General features: G+C 33.7%; 2 protein-coding genes and 1 pseudogene across 2 annotated transcripts; 2 read left to right on the top strand and 1 right to left on the bottom strand.

Moving 5' to 3' along the window:
* Positions 1-1,560: 1,560 nt before the first annotated feature.
* LOC126724953 (polyadenylate-binding protein 6-like) lies at positions 1,561-4,131 on the top strand. The gene is made up of 3 exons (XM_050429402.1): positions 1,561-1,974; positions 3,069-3,363; positions 3,612-4,131. Exons 1-3 carry the CDS (start codon positions 1,806-1,808, stop codon positions 3,994-3,996), a joined length of 849 nt encoding a protein of 282 aa, XP_050285359.1. The 5' UTR covers positions 1,561-1,805; the 3' UTR covers positions 3,997-4,131.
* Positions 4,132-4,490: 359 nt separating this feature from the next.
* On the top strand, positions 4,491-7,256 carry LOC126727730 (uncharacterized). The gene is made up of 6 exons (XM_050433650.1): positions 4,491-4,524; positions 5,303-5,541; positions 5,875-5,970; positions 6,095-6,172; positions 6,769-6,831; positions 6,927-7,256. Exons 1-6 carry the CDS (start codon positions 4,491-4,493, stop codon positions 7,128-7,130), a joined length of 714 nt encoding a protein of 237 aa, XP_050289607.1. The 3' UTR covers positions 7,131-7,256.
* A 5,795-nt stretch (positions 7,257-13,051) lies between these two features.
* On the bottom strand, positions 13,052-17,920 carry LOC126724955 (40S ribosomal protein S3-2-like; annotated as a pseudogene).
* Positions 17,921-20,859: the final 2,939 nt, after the last annotated feature.

The following is a 20,859-nucleotide window of genomic DNA, read 5'->3' as shown; positions in this document are numbered from 1 at the left end:
ATGGATGCATTTAAAAATAAACACATTTTTTATCATCAAAATATACATAATTAATCAAATTTTATTAGAAATATAATCATAATTAGATGCATATTAAAATTCTTAACTAAATTTAATATTACTTACGATAATTTTTATTCTAATTTCCGATAAGATAAAACGTGAGGAGATTTTGTTGAGTAGATATGCGATTGATTTATTATTATTATTATTATTATTATTATTATAATAGTTCATTAATATTAGACTTTTAGTATTTTGCACTCATTAATTCACTTGCACAAAAATTAAAGTACTTAAGTGAACAGATGTCACAAAATTAACCCACAATTGAAATTTAATTAGGTTAGAATTTAATTGAATTTTCTCTCAGATTTGACTTTTATATATATATATAGACACAATGAATGGACCGAAGTGGACTGAATAGAGCAAATAGGACCGAAGTGGACAGAATAGGACCAATGTGGACCAAATAGAGCCAATGTTAACCTAATGAGATCGAAGTGGACTGAATAAGACCGAATGGGCCGAATTGAACTTTAGTGGACAGAATGGACTAAATAGGACCGAATTAACCGATTACGATGTATGGACCGAAGAGGATAGAATGGACCGAATGGAACCAATGTGGATTGAATAATACTTTTAAATGTTCATTATTTTTATTGCATTTTTAGGGCTCATATATCTAATTTCTAATGTCTATTTTCTTTGAATTTTTTTACTCAAAACTAAAGAGTTTAGCCCAAATATAATAAAATTTCATACTTTCCAATCCAAAAATTAAGAAAAAAAAATGAAATTTTTAGCTAAACTTGAAAAGCAAACCTACAAAAAGAATCAACTTAAAAAGCCCAATTAGTCTAAAATGGACTGAAGGTGACCAAAATTGACTGAGTGGACCAAATTGGGTTGAAGTAGATCTAATTAGACCGAATAGAAATTGTATAATTTTTAGGGAAAAAATTATACATAATATTACAATACAAAATAATTATTTATTTTCACGCATTACATGGGTCTTCCACTAGTATATCATAATTGATAAATTAAAGCAATCTTTAAGCTTTGTCTATTAATATATATAGATTAAAGCAATCTTAGGTTTTTTCCTTAAAAAAAAAAAAAAAAAAGTATTCGTAAGTTTAATTTAAGAACTTACTTGTTAGGAATGGACAAAATGTTACTCATATATCTTGTGGTATAAAAAAAAAAAAAAAAAAAAAAATCTATCCTGTATTAAGTGACAATTAGGAATTATTATTTTCTTCCCTTTTCCATAAGTTCCAAGGATATTGGTGACTAATCTAGTGTGAAGTGAATAAAATTAAATAGTAAAAAAATGGTGAAAAATTCTAGGAGTTATCGTGAGGAAATGAAACAAATTAAAAAAAAAAAAGAAGGAAAAGATAAAAAAGGTGTTTTAAAATCAATTTAAATTAATCTCTAGCCTAAACAAAAGAAAAAAAAATAGTACACGAGCGATTAGAGATATATATATATATATATATATTTTATAAACACGAGTGATTATAAAAAGGGATTAAACCATTCAAACTCAAAATCCCATTTTTATTTTTTTCACTCAAATTCAAAATTCCCTTCTCTCTCTCTCTCTCTCTCTCAAACACCAACGGTCGAATTCCACCTTTCTCTCAAACACCAACAGTCGAATACCACCGTTCTTTCTCTCTTACGAACACCACCACCACCACCACTCTCTCTCAACACCACCACCACCACCACCGCCACTCTCTCTCACAAACACCACCACCATTCTCTCTGTCTCTGTCTCCTCCACCATGGGTATTAAGGGCCCAATGCCTCCTAACACCTTAAGGGTGTCGAACATCGGTGAGGATGTCTCCGAAGAAGACCTACACCGACTGTTCTCAAATTTTGGGCGGTTGGAATGCATCGAATTCGAAACGTCTACTTGCGCCTTGGTGAAATTCATTAACTTTTACCACGGTGAGTGTGTTGATGAGGTCTGGTTTTTGATTGGGGTTTTAGTGGGGTTTATGTTTTGTTCTCTGCATTTCTGCAATCAAATGTGGACATTTATATGTGCTATTTTGATAATGCCATTAAATTATTTACTATTGTTGTTGTTGCTTTTTTTTCTATGCGTTTTGAACTAACGAGTTTTTTCCTTTATTTATCCGTATTTATGGAAGGAAAAAGTTTCATTTGAGTCAAATTTCATGGGCAATAATATATACAACAAATAGAATTTAAAATAATTTGATATTCATACGTCATGATTTTTTTTTTTTTTTTTTCCTGCTTTCGGGTGTAAAATTTGAAAAATTAATGACTTTGTTTGTGTCTTTAGCTTTAGTATTCTACAAAGAAAAATAAATTTAGCAGGAAAAAGAAAAGGTAGCCTTCCATTTGTTTTCGTGAAATAAGTTTTCTAGTGTGCTCTGTTTGGTTGAGTTTTTTTTTGTTTTGTTTTGTTTTTTTTTTTTTTTTTTTTGGGTGATAGAAAGTGTTTGATAGAGTAGATAGAAAAATAAGACGATAAAAACTATTGCGTGGATATAAAAATTTTCACAACCACTACACTCACATGATAAAGTACTGAAAGTATTACTAGAACACTGGCAATATTTTGTAGCATATGTAGTCAAGACTGGAAAGTCTGATCAAGACAAAACCAATAGTAGAGTAGAGCTATCACCACAAGAGAGACTATCTTAAAGTTTAGCATTTCCATTCACTAAGACAATAATTGTCAGAATTACATTACAGATAGAGGAAGAGAGGAAGGGGGGGGGGGGGTTCAGAATGTTCAAAACTGACTTGGGATGCCAGGGCTCTAATGCCTACAATTCTCAGTAATTTACTAGATGTTGCTCACTCTCAATATGCAGTCCTACCAGTAAGTATCAACAGAATGAAGACAAAAAGAGGAGGACTAATCACAATTTGTAATAATAATTTACAACTATAAGTTTATTTAAACTGTCTGTCTATTATATGTGTTCTTCTCTTCCTTTTCGAATTCTATTTCTTAACCTCTACTTTTCTTTCTCTTTGTGTTTCTTACTGTAATTGTTCAGCAAGGGAGGCATTAGAAAATCTGCAGGACACCAAAATGGAGGGAAGGGAATTGACTATTGTATGGAATGAATTTCAATCGCCGTCCATTAGTTCTAAAGTTTGGGTTAGAATTGATGGACCTTTCCTTGATGACCAGGAATTGAATGACCTGTTTTCTGTCTATGGATTTGTCCGCCAATGCAAGTTTTCTGGACGTAGTGGCAAGAGGAGAGGTGCTGTATCATTTGAGCTAGCTAGTGCGGCTGATTCTGCTGTGCATGATCTAAATGGTACAACAATATATGGCAGAAAATTGTAAGTTCCTTTATTTTCCCTCACTGCCTACATCAAATTTTTTGCTTCACTTCCCTGCATCAAACATTAGTTCTTTTTTTTTTTTTTTTTTTCCCTCACTGCCTGCATTAAATTTTTTGCTTCACTGCCCTGCATCAAACTTTAGTTCTTTTTTTTCCCTCACTGCCTGCATCAAATTTTTGGCTTCACTGCCCTGCATCAATCACTGCTTATGGTTTGTTCTTTTTTTAAAAAAAATTTTTATTCAGCTATGTCGCCAAATTTGTGAGAAATATGGGGGATGTTGTGGCGGCCTTAGATCATACAGCAGCTCAAGAGCCAATTAACAGTGTGTCCATCTACAAGTTTGAAGGCAAAGGCAAGAAAAGAAAATTCGTTAATTCCTTTGAAATGGACTCTATCAGGACTGTAGCTGATTTCCTTCTAGTGCTGCATGACTTGTGCGACTCACCATTAGCGGGGTTAAGCCTAAATTCTCCTTGGCCCGGTTATCATGTGAGGTACTATCATGCAAATAGCATGACTTGCGAGCCAGTCCTTGTGGAAGAGGTGGGCATGTTTAATGAAGATGATCCATTTGCACTTTGGTTCTTGTCCAATGTTAACCTTGTTGAATTTCATAAGGTGGACTAGACATTGATTGAGAGGACTAGCAAGGAAATTTTTACAATAGGATTTTTTGATTGAGAGACAAACTACATTTTTGATTGAGGAACTGTTATACTACATTTTTGTTTACTAATTTGAATGTGTTGCTGTTTGGAAAAACTTGTAGTAACTTGTAGTACCAATGGCCATCATAGAAAACACTAGAATCTCAAGCATTAATGCTGCTCCTAGCATCAGATATGTCAACAATTAGGTATAAATGAATCATTAGGTAATAATGCTGATTTTTTTAACGTGAACATTTAATTTTTGTCGAAGTTGTTGCTTGTACTTGCAATGTATATGTTTTTTGTCATAGACCAATGCACATTAATTTGACTTTAGACTAATGTTAGAATGAAGTTCAGTTAGATAAGTTAATGACCAACATTTGTCGAAGCTGATATATGCTTCCCTCAACTGCCCTCCTGAAATTGTTATGAATCAGCATTTCATGGTTCTTTTTTTCTTTATTAAATATGGGTGACATTTCAGTTTACAATTCTACTGAAGGTTCTGTATACTTGAGAAGACTTGATGAGGTTGTACATGTTTTAGGATACCTTGGCTCCATTGAATTGGAACAAAAGAATGCACATGACTTTATTTGGTCTATGTGACTCTATCTTCATGTTTAGTTGTCTGCTTTGGGCAGGACAATATAAGTAGCCCCATTGGGTTGATAATATGGTATTGTTGAACAATATGATATATATATGTTGGTATGTTGTTGATTATGAATGAGTTTATTTAAGCCTTTATCTATCTTTATGGACTTACTTTTGATGGGCCTAATTTGGAGATTAGGAAAATAATTTTGGTTTTGGTGTATATTAAAATGGTGTCAATGCTTCATGAGTAGTGGACTGTGTTAAAATGTGTTAAAATGATATTACTCTAATTACAATTTTCCACTTTTAACAAGTTGTGAAAAATTTTCCATTCTAGCAATATGTTGGTGTTTTACTTGTCTTTTTCCTTGAGTGCTGCTTTGGTTAGGAACGAGTTCCTTTTTGCCTTTATCTATCTTTGTGGACTTATTTTGGACGTGATTCTATAGTATTCTGAGATCTTCCTTTCCCCTTGTTCTTATCTTACTAGATTATTTTTTAAAGATTAGTATTGCATTGTAGCAACAGTAATTTTTTCGCTATCAAAATATTTTTTTCTCCAACACTATGGTCGCACCTAGATAGGGTATTCCACGAACTTGCTTGCCTGCATGTTTGTATGTGGTGAAAAATTTGCTCGAATTCTCAACTTTAAATTGTCTACGTGCGTGTTTGTATAGGAGGTCCCAAGTTAAGGAAATGGTATGGGGCACCTGATCCCTTCTCTAAAGATGAATCCACTTTTGAAGATGATGATCAATCAGGTAGTTCTATAAATAGCAATTCATGGGTGTTTATCTCTATATTGCTTTTAAATTTTGAAAGATTGCTGATTCATGAATTATCCATTCGAAACACAGAAGTGGAAGAAGCCAGGAATGCAGTTTTAGTAACTGATGGAGATAGTGAGATAGGCCAGGTGTGTGTTGCCTTAATTTGAACCCAACTTCTTTTTACTAACAAATGAATGGCATAATGAACCTTTTCTTTCTGTCGTTGACAAGTGAATCAGCATGAGCAATATTTTATTGCTTGAAAACATGTTATTTTGATTACTTTATGAGTTTCAAAATGCCACTTGATAACTGCTATCTTTATACTTCTAAATGCTTATTACTGTAACTTGCACCCATATCTAGGCAATTGGAGGCCTAGTAATATTTATATACTGATATACCTCACATAGTCTGTGATGAGTATAACTTTCTGTGTAGTGTGTAGGCGTTTAGATTGGTTTATCTAGCTTATGTAGATGGTAATATTGTCCTTGATTGTCAAAGGAACTCGTGTTAAAGCACTGGTAAAGGACAAGCAGACTGCACTTGAAGCCTTTGGAACTTATGTTGAGGTGGGTAGATTTCTACTTTTGGTAAAATTACTTCTAGGAGGTCATGTTTATCTTGGCAGTTGCTTTCCCTAATCTTTCTTTTCATTTGAGAAAGATAGATTACGGGTTGTGAAGTTCTATGCAGTCAATGGTTGGAGATGCAAGTGACAAAAAATTCTTAAAGAAAGCTCTAAGAGGGGTTCGCACAATAATATGCCCAAATGTATGCATATCTGAATCTTTCTTATTGATTTATGAATTCTATTTCATGGGATAAGCTATAATTACCATACAAAGTTGTATACTTCTGACTTTATGAGGTTGTGTAGTTTGCCAAATGTATACTCTTTCTGACCCTTTTAATGCTTAGATTTAAATCCTTTAGGTGATGAATCTGCCAAAACCAAAATCTTTATGAAGCTGGCATACACTAACACTAAAATGGCAGAAGTGTCAATGTTTAAAATAGATATGAGATATGGTGCCACACTGTCATGGCCACAAAAGAGCATCCAATGTGCCACAAGAATTTGTCTCTAAAACATTTACAATAATCTGGCATTTAGATATTGGCATTTCCATAACAGAAAAAAGTCTCCTTGTTTCAGTGTTTTTGTTGAAACTCAAACCATACAAGCTTTAGCTGTCCATGCAAAAGTCATATATATATATATATATATATTGGTTATATTTGCAACAGCTTAATTATATAAAATTATTTATTCGTAGATTAATTGCTTCTCTACCACTTCAGGGCATTCCTATTATTTAAGGTCATCTTTCCTATCTACTTAAGTATTCTGTTTAATGTTTTGTCAGGAAGGTTTCTTATCCAATGTTGAGGGCTTGAAAGGGGTGCAACATGTAGTTCTCTTATCTCAGGTATCTGTCTTCTTCTTAGGTGTGCTTGTCTAAACATGAAACATCATCAATTTAAGTAAATTCTTGTTTGTTATTGTGGTTTGATAAGGTTGCAGTTGTATGCTTATAGAGGTTCTGGTGGCATTCAAGCTCTAATGAAAAGCAATGCAAGAAAATTAGCTGAGCAAGATGAATCATTGCTGATGGCCTCAGGAATCCCTTACACTATCATCAGGGCTGGATTGTTACAAAGCACTCCAGGTGGACAACAAGGTTTTAGCTTTGAGGAGGTATTACTCTTCTCCTTTTACCATGAATAGGATAAAATTGAATCTATGGTGCTTGGTTTTCAGTTACTCAAATCAATTGTTTGGAAAAGAAATAATATGTCAGATTCATGAGGAAATTTTGCATAATTTTCAACAGGCATTGCTGTGTTTTGTGCAGTCTCCTTACATACCCAACATTATTCACCGTGCTGTTTCTAGTTTTTTGGACTGCATTATATTTACTGCCTTTCTCTGTCAACAGATGATTATTGAGAAGCATAAGAGCAACTACCATTTTCTATGTATAAGATTCTCAAGGATGTTTGCTCATAAGTCATCAAATAATGGAGCAAATTCTACCCACTATTAAAAAAGAATTTACTTATGAGACAGCTTCATGTGTTGGTCATTGCAATGTGTTTTAGGCTTTTAGCAGTGACGTGATTGCTGTAGGAGACCTTTTTCATTGGTCATCAGGAAATTGCAGGGTAGTGAATTGTCCCATTTTGTTCTCTATAGCTTTAGGATGCCAGAACTTATTGTTTCCAAGGAGTCTTTCTAGAGCAAATATAGTCATCACAAAAAGTCAAAAACTGATTGTAGACATTGAAGTTATTTGGTTTCACTAAACAAAAGTGCTTTAGTTATTGTCCATAAGCATTTAAGCAAAACATTTTAATGTTATACTAAAGACAATCAATTATAGACCCTTCTCTTCATTTTCTAGCACGAACATAGACCCCCTTTTGATGCACAGAAAAAAGGAAAAAGAAATCTTGTTTCTTTGAAGATAGATCATTCTATCAAACTTATTTGTTCAATCTGATCTCATGGGCCCTTGAAATTTTGATTCTAAATGAAAATTTTAGGGAATTGGCAAGCATCTGGTGGATATTAACAAAATTAATCCAATCTTGATATTCCCAATGAAGTCTCACAGCAAATAGGAATCCACAAACCAAGGAACACAGTTGTGAGGCACTTATTGCATGCAACGAATGCATTAGATACCTTATTATAATGATGGGGCATTGATAAGTAACTTCATACTTTTTGTAGGAGAAAAAAAAAATTAATAGTAACTTATGAATGTACGAAGTAGTAGTTTTTATGCCAAGAGTTTTGTAGTTCAATTAGCACCTCCTAATTTTTCTAACAGAAATATTCAAGATTCAAATCATCTCTCTCCATTATTGTAAGTTGTAACTATTGCATTATGAAAAATAAAAAATAAATAAATTGTGGATCAAATTAAATTAACATAAATCGTCAAAGTTTTCAAATTTAACTCATATATACATGTGTTCAACCACAACATTTTCTTGAATATGAATATGACATCATAAAGAGAGTACACTAAAATTATATTAACAAAAAATTAAAAAATTAAAAAAATAATGTCATGTCTCAATTGACATCAATTCTACTCTATTGATTGGGATGATGGAAAGTTGAAAGATAAAAAATGATAGAAATTTTTTTATTTTTCCACCATTTGTGTTTGGTAATAGTGATGGAAAAGCAAAAGGATATACATTAAATTATTATTATTGTAAGGACTGAATTTGGATTTCACCCAATATAGGATTGGGTTTTAGCCCAAATAATGAATTTATAGAGCGTGGGTAAAAGAACTAATTCTAGTATGTAAGAAAGGCAATAACAATTGCTTATTTAAGAGAATCAAACACAAATATGGTAAGAAAATTTGTCCTCGGCACAGTTCGAAGATCTCTGTTATTATGTCTAATTGATGATCAATATTACAGGAATTGAAAAATGATCGTCCTCTTCGTCCCCCTCCCTTTCCATGCTATATAATATATCTTTTGGCATCATCCCCACCATACACGTGTAGGTTAGATTTTTGGCACTCCTTCTTGTCCCATCCAACATCTCCCAAAACCTTCAACTAGCAGTTGTAATGCTGCTTCACCACTGTTCAGGTATCATCTCCACATTAATGCGGCCAGAGAGTTAGCTGGGATGCATTTAATGTGGAGGTAGCAGCTTTTGTACATATTTGTTGCTTTCCCCTACTTCTCTCCTATCCAATGTCTGACTTCTAACCTTGATGTAACCTGGAAGGATGTTCAGGACGATAGGACATTCCTACTGATTTCGGATCCATATTTCCGACATGACTTTTCTCCTCAGACATCTTTTGGACTATCATGTACAATCCTTATCTCTTCCTCTTCAACCATTCTCATAACAACATTATTTGACCATCCTCGGACAAGTAAATATCCTCGGACTAGGCTATAGGCCCATATATACAGTTTTAACAGTACTTTCTGGCTATGTGGCCCCCACAATTATTATTATTATTATTATTATTATTATGCACTTATTTTATTTTGAAAACTAGAAAACAAGTACTACATTTTCATAAAAGATTTTATTCAAAAATTTATTTTCCACGTTTACATCATTGTAGAGCATTTGTGGATTAAAAAAAAAATACCAATTATTGAGATTTTAAGGTGTAATTTGTCACCTTATTGTAATTGATTATAACCTTATTTCTAAGCCTTCATTTGTGAGTTCACAATGAAATGATCATAAAGGAATGGAATGGACTTAAACTCCTAAACAAGTGAAAAGATTCTATCAATTAAAACTCCCAAATAAATGAAGAAAAAGAAGCATATATAATTTTTTTTATATTCCTTTTCATTCATTATTTTCTCTGCTTCCAAATTAGCTGCAACTCTTGTAAGTCATCAAAGCAACTGTAGGCTGAGAACTACTACTATAATAGTATGACAATCATGTGTAAACTGGCACCTTTTTTGGATTCATATTGTGTTACCACAAAATTGTCACCAATTAATTGGATAATCAAATTATTCAAATCACATATATTATTACAAAAAAAAAATAATAAATAAAATTGTATCAGTTTGTTTTCTACTACTTCTTAGTGTAAAAGAAGATGCAAGAGCCTTATCTTATGGTGCACACCCACACACACTCTGTCTCTCTCCTTGGCGGCTTTCCTCTTAAAATCCACAATTGGAGCTTGCTAGTGCTGACATCCTAACTAATCCAAATCCAAGAGAGAGAGAGACTAATTTCTACAAAGCTTGAATACCCTTCTCGTTTCAAGGGTCTCTCTCTCTTTGCGAATTTTCATTCTGATTATTTGTTATAGCATTAGAAACATATTTTATATCTCATTTTCCATTTCAAAAAAAATTATGATGGGTGATAAGAATAGCTATTGTGGGATGTGATGACTGATTAGAAAGAATAAGAAAAAAGAATTTTGATGGCCTTGTTTGAATAGTTAAGCTAATTACTAACTGGGTGTTTTAATCTTTCAATTTTGTACAAACCCATTTGCAATCTGTGGTTGCATAGTAAACACCAACTCCAAATCTTCAACTCCACAGCATAAACCAAGGAGTTGTGGGCACATATATTAGTACCCTAAAATCAAAAAATTAGGCTGTCAAACTTGAAAAGTAGGTTAGTACCGCCTGTTTAGGATTAGATTGTAAGCCATCTTATTGTTTATTTTTCCTACTATTTGCAAGTTCCACCTGAGTTATCTACTTATTTTATTTAATTTTTGTTTATTTTTCCAACTATTTACGAGTCCTTACCCCCCCCCCCCCCCAACAAAAAAAAAAAAATAATAAATAAAACCTCTATAATAGTAGGAAGAAATAGGTATCACACCTTCTCATTTAAGAGCTGCCCCCTATGAGAAAAGCTTGGCCCCTCCTCCAATACATCAGCCATAAAAATTCCCCACCCCAAATCCCTACTTTTCATCTTTTGACTTTTCCTTTCCTCCTTTAAAACATGTCAACCATATCCCACACTTTTTTTCTTGAGTGAGACCAAATCCCATAGCTATTCAAGGACCTATGTTGTACTGGTGTGGGAATTATCATTAGAGATTAGAGAGGCCGTGAGGGTATAGTATTAGACTATTAGTAGGAACTAGTGCTAGGCAGAAAATTCGAGATAATTTTTGAGCTAATGGGCATCCTGTTGATTAAGTCCACACTCTCCTATCCATGTGCAGGTCCTGGAGTTTTAGTATAGTCCCTTGTTAAGTTTGTTAATAGGGTAGCCAAGCTATTAGCTTCTTATGCTAGGTAGGCAACGAGGATAGTATTAGATGGATAGAAGTAATTCCTCCGTTTTCAGCTGCTCTAGATGCTGATGTACTTGTTACTTTGCCTAATGTACTTCTTTCTTATTGATCTTTTAGTTCGATTCCTAATTATTTATCTTATGATTTATGATCTTCTTCTCTAATTCAATTTCTATTTGTGGGTTCTAGTTAGCTTAACTGATAAAGTCTTTGATGGTTGTATAAAAAATCTGAGTTTCAATCCCCGCCTACACCAAATATTGGTTAGTGTTTTGGTCTGATGATAAAAAGCTATCATCAAGAGCAGATGTCATAGGTTGAAACTTTCTATAAAAAATAAAAATTGTTCAATTTCTATTTAGTTGAGAGATATGAAATTGATTTTGAATTTATGGTTGACCAAAATAGTCTAATTTGGTTGAATTTAATTGCTATTTATTTTATGGTTGCTTATAGTGGCTTTGTTATATTTAATTTCTATGAATATTATTTCTTGTAAATGTATTCTAGTTCTTGTTAGATTTAATGTTTTTTTTTTCTTTCTAAAACTAATCTAGGAAGACATGTATGTATGTATGAATATATATGTCTTATTGTATTTTTCTTGAATTGCAAATCAATATGATAGTGTTACATCTCAAATTAACATCACTTCAGCTCTTTTTGTATGGGATGATAATAAAATTTGTAAGGATAAAAAATGATAAAATGATTAAAAGAGATTTTAATTTTCCATCATAAATATTTGGTAAATGGTGGAAAGATAAGATAGAAATTATATTATTATTGTTATTATTATTATTATTATTATTATTATTATGAACTTATTGTAGTTTGAAACAATGGGGTAATGAGAAGAATTTTTTAGTTTTGTTGCTCAAGTCATTTTCTCCCCGATTTGAAAGGAACAAAAATAACTGGGTGAAAAATTCTACCCACCCTATTTCCTACTCTCCATTTTCTCCCATAATAAATGATAGAAAATCATAGTTTCCTATCATTTTTATTCTTCTTTTCATCCCTGCACTTAGTGTAGTTTGAAACAATGGGGGTAATGAGAAGAATTTTTTAATTTCATTGCTCCAAGTCATTTTCTCCCCAATTTGAAAGGAACAGTCATTTTCTCCCCAATTTGAAATGAACAAAAATGATAGTCTGGATGAAAATCCTATTTTATTCTCTCCATTTTCTCCCTGAATAAATGATAGAAAATCATAGTTTCCTATTCCTTTTTCATCTCCTCCCTTTACACCTCAACCAAGCACATCATTCCAGTTCCACAAAACTGGTCTAAAAGAATGAACTCCAATTCTCTGTGCCTTTGTTTGACAACCCAGAAAATGCTAATTCACTTAAATTTGACAGGGTCGTTCAGTCGTTTCACAAATCACAAGTATGACCCAAAAAGAAAAAGTTGCTACCAGCCAAACTGGTGGATTGTCACCAATACATCCGGCATCTATTGCACGACAAAAATAAGGCCTCAGCAATCAAATGACTAGCATCATAGGTCCTACTCGACTAGGCTACTCCTACGTCCCATTGAGTATACCTTTGCCCTTTGTCCCCCAAACGATTAGTTAGATTCAACTGGCCGGTGAATCTTTCTTATCCTTTTTTTTTTTTTAATAATAAAAAACAATCTTCTGAGTTTAAATTCTCATATATCTATGACTATAACTAATTCCATTTTTATTATTCACCAATGAATTTTTCCAGGGCATGTTTATTTCGAATGTTAAGTACAGTCTACAGAAAACTGTTACCACTTTACGAAACAGGACCATAGTCCACTCTTCATGCATCACACCGGACTCAGCTTAGTAGCTTACACATTCTTGGAGCTTGACCAAATGGCTCAAGTGAGAATCAAAGCCTTTCTTCCTATTTTCATAATAACAAAATGAACTCGATCGGGATCAGGCCATCTATGACCCTAGAATAGCAAGCTACACTGGGAATTCAAATGATGGCTTCTGTCTATAACGGGATTATTAAAAAAAAGTAAACTTTTCAAGGATAATACATGATAGGACAACAAATAGCAACTAAGATACGTTAAACAAAGGCAACACAGTCTACAAAAACACGATCCTTCACAAGTCACCAACTCCACGTAGAAGAACTAGATGGAACCATAACTTAAATCCTATTCCTTGCAAAAAATTTAACAGGCATCTTTAAGTTTCTGTTGTCCTAGACACTACAAAGTGAAAGCAACCTGGACAAGAGGAGACCTAGTTTAAACTGCTGCAATCTCTATGTTAGTTGCTGCCAATGCAGGTGTAAAGTTGTATTCCTCTTTCCTCCTTGGGTGAGTGTATGGTAACCAGATCAGGCAAGGGTGTTATGGGGCCTACCTTGCCCTTAGGATCCCAATCGAGCATTATCTTCACCTTGATACCAAGAACACCCTGCAACAAATTTTAAATGCAAAAACATTAATAAAAAGATAACTTTTCATACCAAGGCAGGTTGTTGATATGCTAATTGCATTTATCCAATTCTGAAATGAGTTTTTCAAGGAGTAACTAAGCTAACCTGTCTAAGAAGCACATGCCTCACAGCAGAGTCAATATATTCATTGACAGGCTGGCCAGAGGATATCATGTAACCATCCTTGAACTTCATAATAGCTTTGGCACGCTGAGCCCTGAACTTACCACAAATTATAACCTGGATATAGTGACAAAAAGGACACTCTTATGTAAAGAAAACAGAGCAAAAAAAAAAAAGCTCATTTAACAGTCAATGGAGGCCAAAAGCTTCCTTTACATACCTCGCATCCTTTTGCTCCACTCTCCATAACAAATCTAAGAACACCATAGCAAGCCCTAAAAACAAGGAGGTTGAAGCCGATTCAATAGAAGTATAAAAACCGAAAGGAAAAAAAAATACAGCATAAATCTACAACAAATATTAGTCCTAAGACATCTTTAAAAATTATCACTGGACATGGATAAAAATAAAGACGATAACAAACTGATTGGACAATTATATATACTGTGCATGTGCGGATAGCTCAATAATGTGTGCATGCATTTTGCCAAACATGAATGCAGAAACCATCATAAGCAGATTTTTTTTTTTTTTTTTTTTTTTTTTTTGCCAATCCTGATTTGTCCCAGTGATAGCTGTATAGAAGACTTCCCAGCTGATTTTCTCACAATAAGTTTAAGGTTTTAATACTTCTGAGCTGTTTTCACCTTTTCCAACACTTCATTACAAATTCTATACATATAATAGGACACATGCACACCTGTGTAACTGCCACAGAGAGAGAGTCACACTGATTCATGAAGAAATAGATGGAATCAAATTCAGATACACATTTTTTTTTTGATTGGTTCGAATTCAGATACACTAAAATTTAGGAGCTCCCGAACTCCAAGAACTAAAGAACAGTTCAAAAAGACTAACAAAACTCCAAATTTTAAATGTAAGCACTGTTGAGGGCTCCTCTGAACCAATTAATTTTGGGAAAGGGAGTATATCACTATAATCAATGCTAACCACAAGAGAGACATTAGGTGAGGCCTTGTTTAGCAAATCATGATTCTTCTATAAAATCTCAGAAACAAAGCAAAATGGCAACTCAATGAACATGCTAAATTGATATTCAAAGGTTTAAATACCACTTTTATTGTATTTTTTACAACTTTCACCTAAACCATGAGAGAATGCATGTTTACATGTCAGTGTGTGTGAGCGCGAGAGAGAGAGAGAGAGAGAGAGAATCACACTAATTCAGGAGGCAATAGATACCCTGAAGTTCACAGAAAATACAATTTAGGAGTTACCGAACTCCAAGAACTAAAGAACAGTTCAAAGAGACTAACAAAACTCCAAATTTTAAATGTAAGCATTGTTGTCCTCTTAACCAAATATTTTTGGGAAAGGGAGTATATCAGTATAATCAATGCTAACCACAAGGGGGACATTAGGTGATGCCTTTTTTGGCAAATCATGATTCTTCTATAAGAAATATTCTATAAAATCTCAGAAACAAAGAAGCAAAATGGCAACTCAATGAACATGCTAAATTGATATTCAACAGCTTAGATACTGCTGAGAAGTCTTGAGTTTTCTCAATACCTCTTTATTTTATTTTTTTACAAGTTTCACCTAAACCATGAGAGAATGAAGGTGTACATGTCAGAGTGTGTGCGTGCGCATGTGCGAGAGAGAGAGAGAGAGAGAGAGAGAGAGAGAGAGAGAATCACACTAGTTCATGAGGCAGTAGATACCCTGAAGTTCAGAGAATACAATTTAGGAGTTCCCGAACTCCAAGAACTAAAGAACAGTTCAAAGAGACTAACAAAACTCCCAATATTAAATGTAAGCATTGTTGAAGGATCCCCTAAACCCATTATTTTTGGGAAAGGGAGAAATATATCAGTATAATCAATGCTAACCACAAGGCAGAGATTCTGTGAAGCGTTGTTCAGCATATCATAATTCTATTACAAACATTCTATAAAATCTAAGAAACAAAGCAAAATGGCAACTCAATGAACATGCTAAATTGCCATTCAAAGGTTAAAATTACTTCTGCGCAGTCTCGACCTTCTCAATACTTCTTTTTAATAAGTTTTACACCTAAACCATGAGAGCATGAAGGTGTAAGAGTTTGTGTGTGTGTGAGAGTGAGAGAGAAAGAGAGAGAGAGAGAGATTCATATTGGTTCATGAAGTAATTGAGGCACTACGTTCCACAGATAATGACTGGAGTAAAAATGAAATATTGGAGCTTGCAAACTCCAAGCACTAACTAACAATTCAAGGATCTTACAAACTCCAAAATTCAATGTAAGCATTGTTGATGGTCCTCTAAACCCATAACTATCGGAGAAGGGAGAAGGGAGAAGTATAGTCAATACTGACTACATGAGATACATTGCAAAATAATGTTGGACAAACCACGGTTTCTAACAGGAAGGTTCTTACAAATCCATTTCAATCCCAATAAAGTATGTCATGACCACACAGTCATGCAGCAAAATTAAAAAGACAAGAGTAGGTCCAAATAGCTAAATAATGGAAATTGTATGGATCTACAAGAACAAAAATGATTAGAATCGTCAACATAGATTTGGCCCCAAGACATTTTTAAGAATTAGAAATGGTTAAATATAGAAAACAGGTAGGATAATGATATACCAACATATGTATGTTTGTGCATGATCAATAATGCAATAATATGTTTGTGTATTTTACCAAGCAGTACATGAATGCATAAACCATCCTATCCCAATCCTTTTGTTTTGGGCCAATCCCAATTTATCCCAGTGACAGCTGTAAAGAACTCTTTTTTGATAAGTAGCTTTAAAGAAGACTTCCCAGCTGGTTCTCACTATAAGTTCAGGATTAAATACTTCTGAGCCACTCTGACTTTTTTCAAAACTTCATACACATAATAGTCAGGGCAGATGCAAGTATGTGTATGTGTGCCACAGAGAGAGAGAGAGAGAGAGAGAGAGAGAGTTACACTGAACCAAGAGGCAATAGATACCCTGAAGTTCAGCGACTTTAAAATTTAGCAGTTTCCGAACTCCAAGAACTAAAGAACAGTTCAAAGAGACTAACAAAACTCCAAATATTAAATGTAAGCATTTTTCAGGTTCAGGGACCCTCTTAACCCATCATTTTTGGGAAATGGAGTAGTATATCAGTATAATCAATGCTAACCACAAGGGAGACATTTCTAAAGCAGAGTTTGGCAAATCATGATTCTTATATTACAAATATTCTATAAAAATCTCAAAAACAAAGAAGAACCAATATGGCAACTCAATGAACATGCTAAAATTCAATTTTAGTAAGTAGAAGATATACCTCCGGACAGCAAGCCCTCCTAGAAGCTTGTAACGCAGAGACTCTGCCTGAGCAATGGCACAGAGCCCTCTGTTGTTCACTTTCTCAGCATAAAGCTCAACACTGTTCTCGGGAAACTTGAAACGTTTTTGAACAAGAGATGTGAGTTCCCTAATTCTTCTTCCCTTCTCACCTAAGCCCATCAATTAGAAGCACAATCAGAAAACTTAACTTCCAAACTCCTACCCAGATAGAAATCAACCCCATGTACAAAGCTACAACAAGTACAATCTTTCCCTTCAAATTTCTTCACAACCAGATGCAGATTATGGGCACACAGAATTGTCATATGTTTCTTGGAAACAAAGAACACAAGTCAATGAGCTGAAATTTCATAGTTCACCTAATTGAGTAAAACATAGTATTAGTTACATCAACCAAATAACTCTCATTACCACACAAAAAGTTGATTACTTTGCTTTCTTCACATTTTCTCATCAAACAAATCCACAGAACCCTAGACCATTTTCATTTTTCTTCCATTTCTAAAAATTGAACAGTCACCCATTGAAGCCAAACAATTACATTACACCAGACTCCTCATTCACCACCATTTCCTGCATTAAGCTCATTGATTCCTCATTCAGCTCCGCGTAGAACACTCCATCAGCCACAAACTATAATAACAATTCAATCAAAAACCAATTAATAACAAAATAACAGTCTGTTTGGAAGCCGAGAAAACGCAGGAAAAAAAAAGATAGAAAATTTTTCGTACCTTTCGTTTTTTGCTCATTTGAGTCGCCATGTTGTTGTTGAGAGAAAATGGATCGAAAAAACGATTCTTTGTGTTTTGTGGGTTTTGCCGTTTTGGTTTTTTTGAGAGAGAGCCTAAAAATGGAAGAGACAGAAAGTGAGAAGAGTTTTATGGTTTTGTGTTGTATTAGTAGTACTGAGGAATCATGATCGGACGGTCAGTGGCTGAGGGTTGCCTTTTTTTAACAGTTGTGATTAAAAGTGTCTTATTTTGCTATTTTTTATTATGTGATTTTATCTATTGTTGTGAGGGTAGAATTGGATTTGCAAACATATGAATACATGACTAATAAACAATGCCTAATAAATTTGTGTGTTATAAAATTAGAAATGGAAAACCTTGTTTTTAGTGTAAAATCATTAATATTTTATTATAGAAAAATTACATGTATATTTTTAAAAAAAATTATATTGATATTTGGTAACCAACATGGATTAGTCGGTGGTAATAATTGGTAGCTTCAGCTATATATACATACTAGTCGCTAGCTCGTGCGATGCACAGGAGAATTAAAGAAATGAATGGCATCCGTGTCTATTTAATTATCAACCATGTATCTGTTATAGCAAATAAGGTGATTTATAAATTTCAACCAGTTTGTTTTGTAACACCTTTTTTTTTTTTTTTTTTTTTTTTTTGAGATACCAAATAGAATGACTTTTTTTTTCAGAAGTAAAAAACCATGTTCAAAGGTAAAGACCTGGGCACACAGCCCAGGCTAGTTCGTTAGCCATACAAATTATGAAGAAAAAACATACAAGGCTTCCCTTTAAACCAACAAAACAACGAAGACCCTTCTGCACCATAATCATGTTTGCTTGAGTGGCCGAGAGCTTCTGATATGTCACCAGCAATGCTAGAGCTACATCCAAAATGACTTTAGGTTGTGTTTGAACTTTCTCAAAGTATACTTTGTTTCTTGCATTCCAAATTGCCCAAGTCGTTGTGGCCCACAGTTCCAGCTCCTCCTTTGTTTTGTAACACCTAATTTACTATAATTAGTAAAAATCTTAACTTAAGAAGATTAATAGAAAGTAGGAACACATTGATATCAATTTAGTTATTAAAAAAAAAGTCTCAAATGATGGCAATTATAAAACAACATTCTTCTCAATGAGTTTATAATCAGACATATCTATCGTAGAAGCAAGCATATATGATGTCTTAAATAAAATTGATAGCCTTCTTCGTGGACATATAATGCCCCAGATTTTTGGGGTTTACATGTTGCCAAAAAATAAACATTCTAAGGTATATTACAGAGACAAATCATTATGATCTTTTGCAATTCTTAAAAAGATTTGTAATCTTTAAAATTCTTTTTATTTTAGTAAAGCAGGCAAAAGAGAAAGAGAAATCCTCGGATTTAACGATGGAGATGAGAAAAGTTAAAAAAAAAAAAAAAAATCATAGAAGAAGAAGGAGTAGTGTAATCTCATACGAGAATTCGGCTGTCAAAACAATCCACAGGCTGTGAAAGAGGGTGAGAATGGCCACTGGTGATCTCCCAATACATCTAGTGTTAGAAATATTGCATCTCTTTCCGCAAATTTCTTTGTACCCCACTCGTTTTCTTTTTTGTATTTTCTTATCGACAACAGCTCCGCCGACACAACTAATGCCTCACATTAAACTTGTAAGAAATTACAATTAACAGTAACAGTTAACAAATATAACAACCACTTCTCTCTCTCTCTCTCTCTCTCTCTCTCTCTCTCTCTCTCTCTCTCTCTCTCTCTCTCAAACAGAGATATACAGTGAGTATACCGTTAACTCTGAGTTCTCTCTAGTCGCTAATCGACAGTGAAGGTTTCCTCATCCACCAGGTAATGTTAAAAAAAAAATTATATTGATAATTGGTAACCGACACAGATACGTTGGTGGCTTTGGCTATATATACATATAACATACAAGAGGATGACAATCTCTTAAAAAAAATTGTAATCTTTAGAATTCTTTTTATTTTAGTAAAGTAGGCAGAATAGAAAGAGAAATCCTTCGATTTAACGATGGAGATGAGAAAAGTAAAAAAACATCATAGAAGAAGAAGAAGAAGAAGAAGTAGTTTATTCTCATACGAGAATTCAGATGTCAGAACAATTCACAAGCCGCAAAAGAAGATGAGGACGGCCACTGATGATCTCCCAATAGATCTAGTGTTAAAAATATTGCATCTCTTTTCACAACTTTCTTTGTACCCCACTCGTTTTCTTTTCTGTATTTTCTTATCGACAACAGCTCCGTCGACACAACTAATACCTCACATTAAACTTGTAAGAAATTACAATTAACAGTAACAGTTAACAAATATAACAACCACTTCTCTCTCTCTCTCTCTCTCTCTCAAACAGAGATATATAGTGAGTATACAATTAACTCTGAGTTCTCTCTAGTCACTAATCGACGATGAAGGTTTCCTCATCCACCAGGTAATGTTAAAAAAAAAATTATATTGATAATTGGTAACCGACACGGATACGTCGGTGGCTTTGGCTATATATACATATAACATACAAGAGGATGACAATCTCTTAAAAAAAATTGTAATCTTTAGAATTCTTTTTATTTTAGTAAAGTAGGCAGAAGAGAAAGAGAAATCCTTCGATTTAACGATGGAGATGAGAAAAGTAAAAAAACATCATAGAAGAAGAAGAAGAAGAAGAAGTAGTTTATTCTCATACGAGAATTCAGATGTCAGAACAATTCACAAGCCGCAAAAGAAGATGAGGACGGCCACTGATGATCTCCCAATAGATCTAGTGTTAAAAATATTGCATCTCTTTTCACAACTTTCTTTGTACCCCACTCGTTTTCTTTTCTGTATTTTCTTATCGACAATAGCTCCGTCGACACAACTAATACCTCACATTAAACTTGTAAGAAATTACAATTAACAGTAACAATTAACAAATATAACAACCACTTCTCTCTCTCTCTCTCTCTCTCAAACAGAGATATATAGTGAGTATACAATTAACTCTGAGTTCTCTCTAGTCACTAATCGACGATGAAGGTTTCCTCATCCACCAGGTAATGTTA

Source organism: Quercus robur, chromosome 5 (genome assembly GCF_932294415.1).
Source record: "Quercus robur chromosome 5, dhQueRobu3.1, whole genome shotgun sequence".
Taxonomy (NCBI): Eukaryota; Viridiplantae; Streptophyta; class Magnoliopsida; order Fagales; family Fagaceae; genus Quercus; species Quercus robur.
Note: the sequence above shows the minus strand (reverse complement) of the source record. Positions and strands in the feature narration are given on the sequence as shown.

What these genes read in the sequence shown, in the direction of transcription:
- LOC126724953 (XM_050429402.1), top strand. Translation starts at nt 1,806, where the DNA reads ATGGGTATTAAGGGCCCAATGCCTCCTAACACCTTAAGGGTGTCGAAC. An exon ending in ATTCATTAACTTTTACCACG is followed by an intron (nt 1,975 to 3,068) that starts GTGAGTGTGTTG and finishes GTAATTGTTCAG; the next exon opens with CAAGGGAGGCATTAGAAAAT. An exon ending in ACAATATATGGCAGAAAATT is followed by an intron (nt 3,364 to 3,611) that starts GTAAGTTCCTTT and finishes ATTTTTATTCAG; the next exon opens with CTATGTCGCCAAATTTGTGA.
- LOC126727730 (XM_050433650.1), top strand. Translation starts at nt 4,491, where the DNA reads ATGGGTGACATTTCAGTTTACAATTCTACTGAAG. An exon ending in CCTTTGGAACTTATGTTGAG is followed by an intron (nt 5,971 to 6,094) that starts GTGGGTAGATTT and finishes AGTTCTATGCAG; the next exon opens with TCAATGGTTGGAGATGCAAG. An exon ending in GCACAATAATATGCCCAAAT is followed by an intron (nt 6,173 to 6,768) that starts GTATGCATATCT and finishes ATGTTTTGTCAG; the next exon opens with GAAGGTTTCTTATCCAATGT.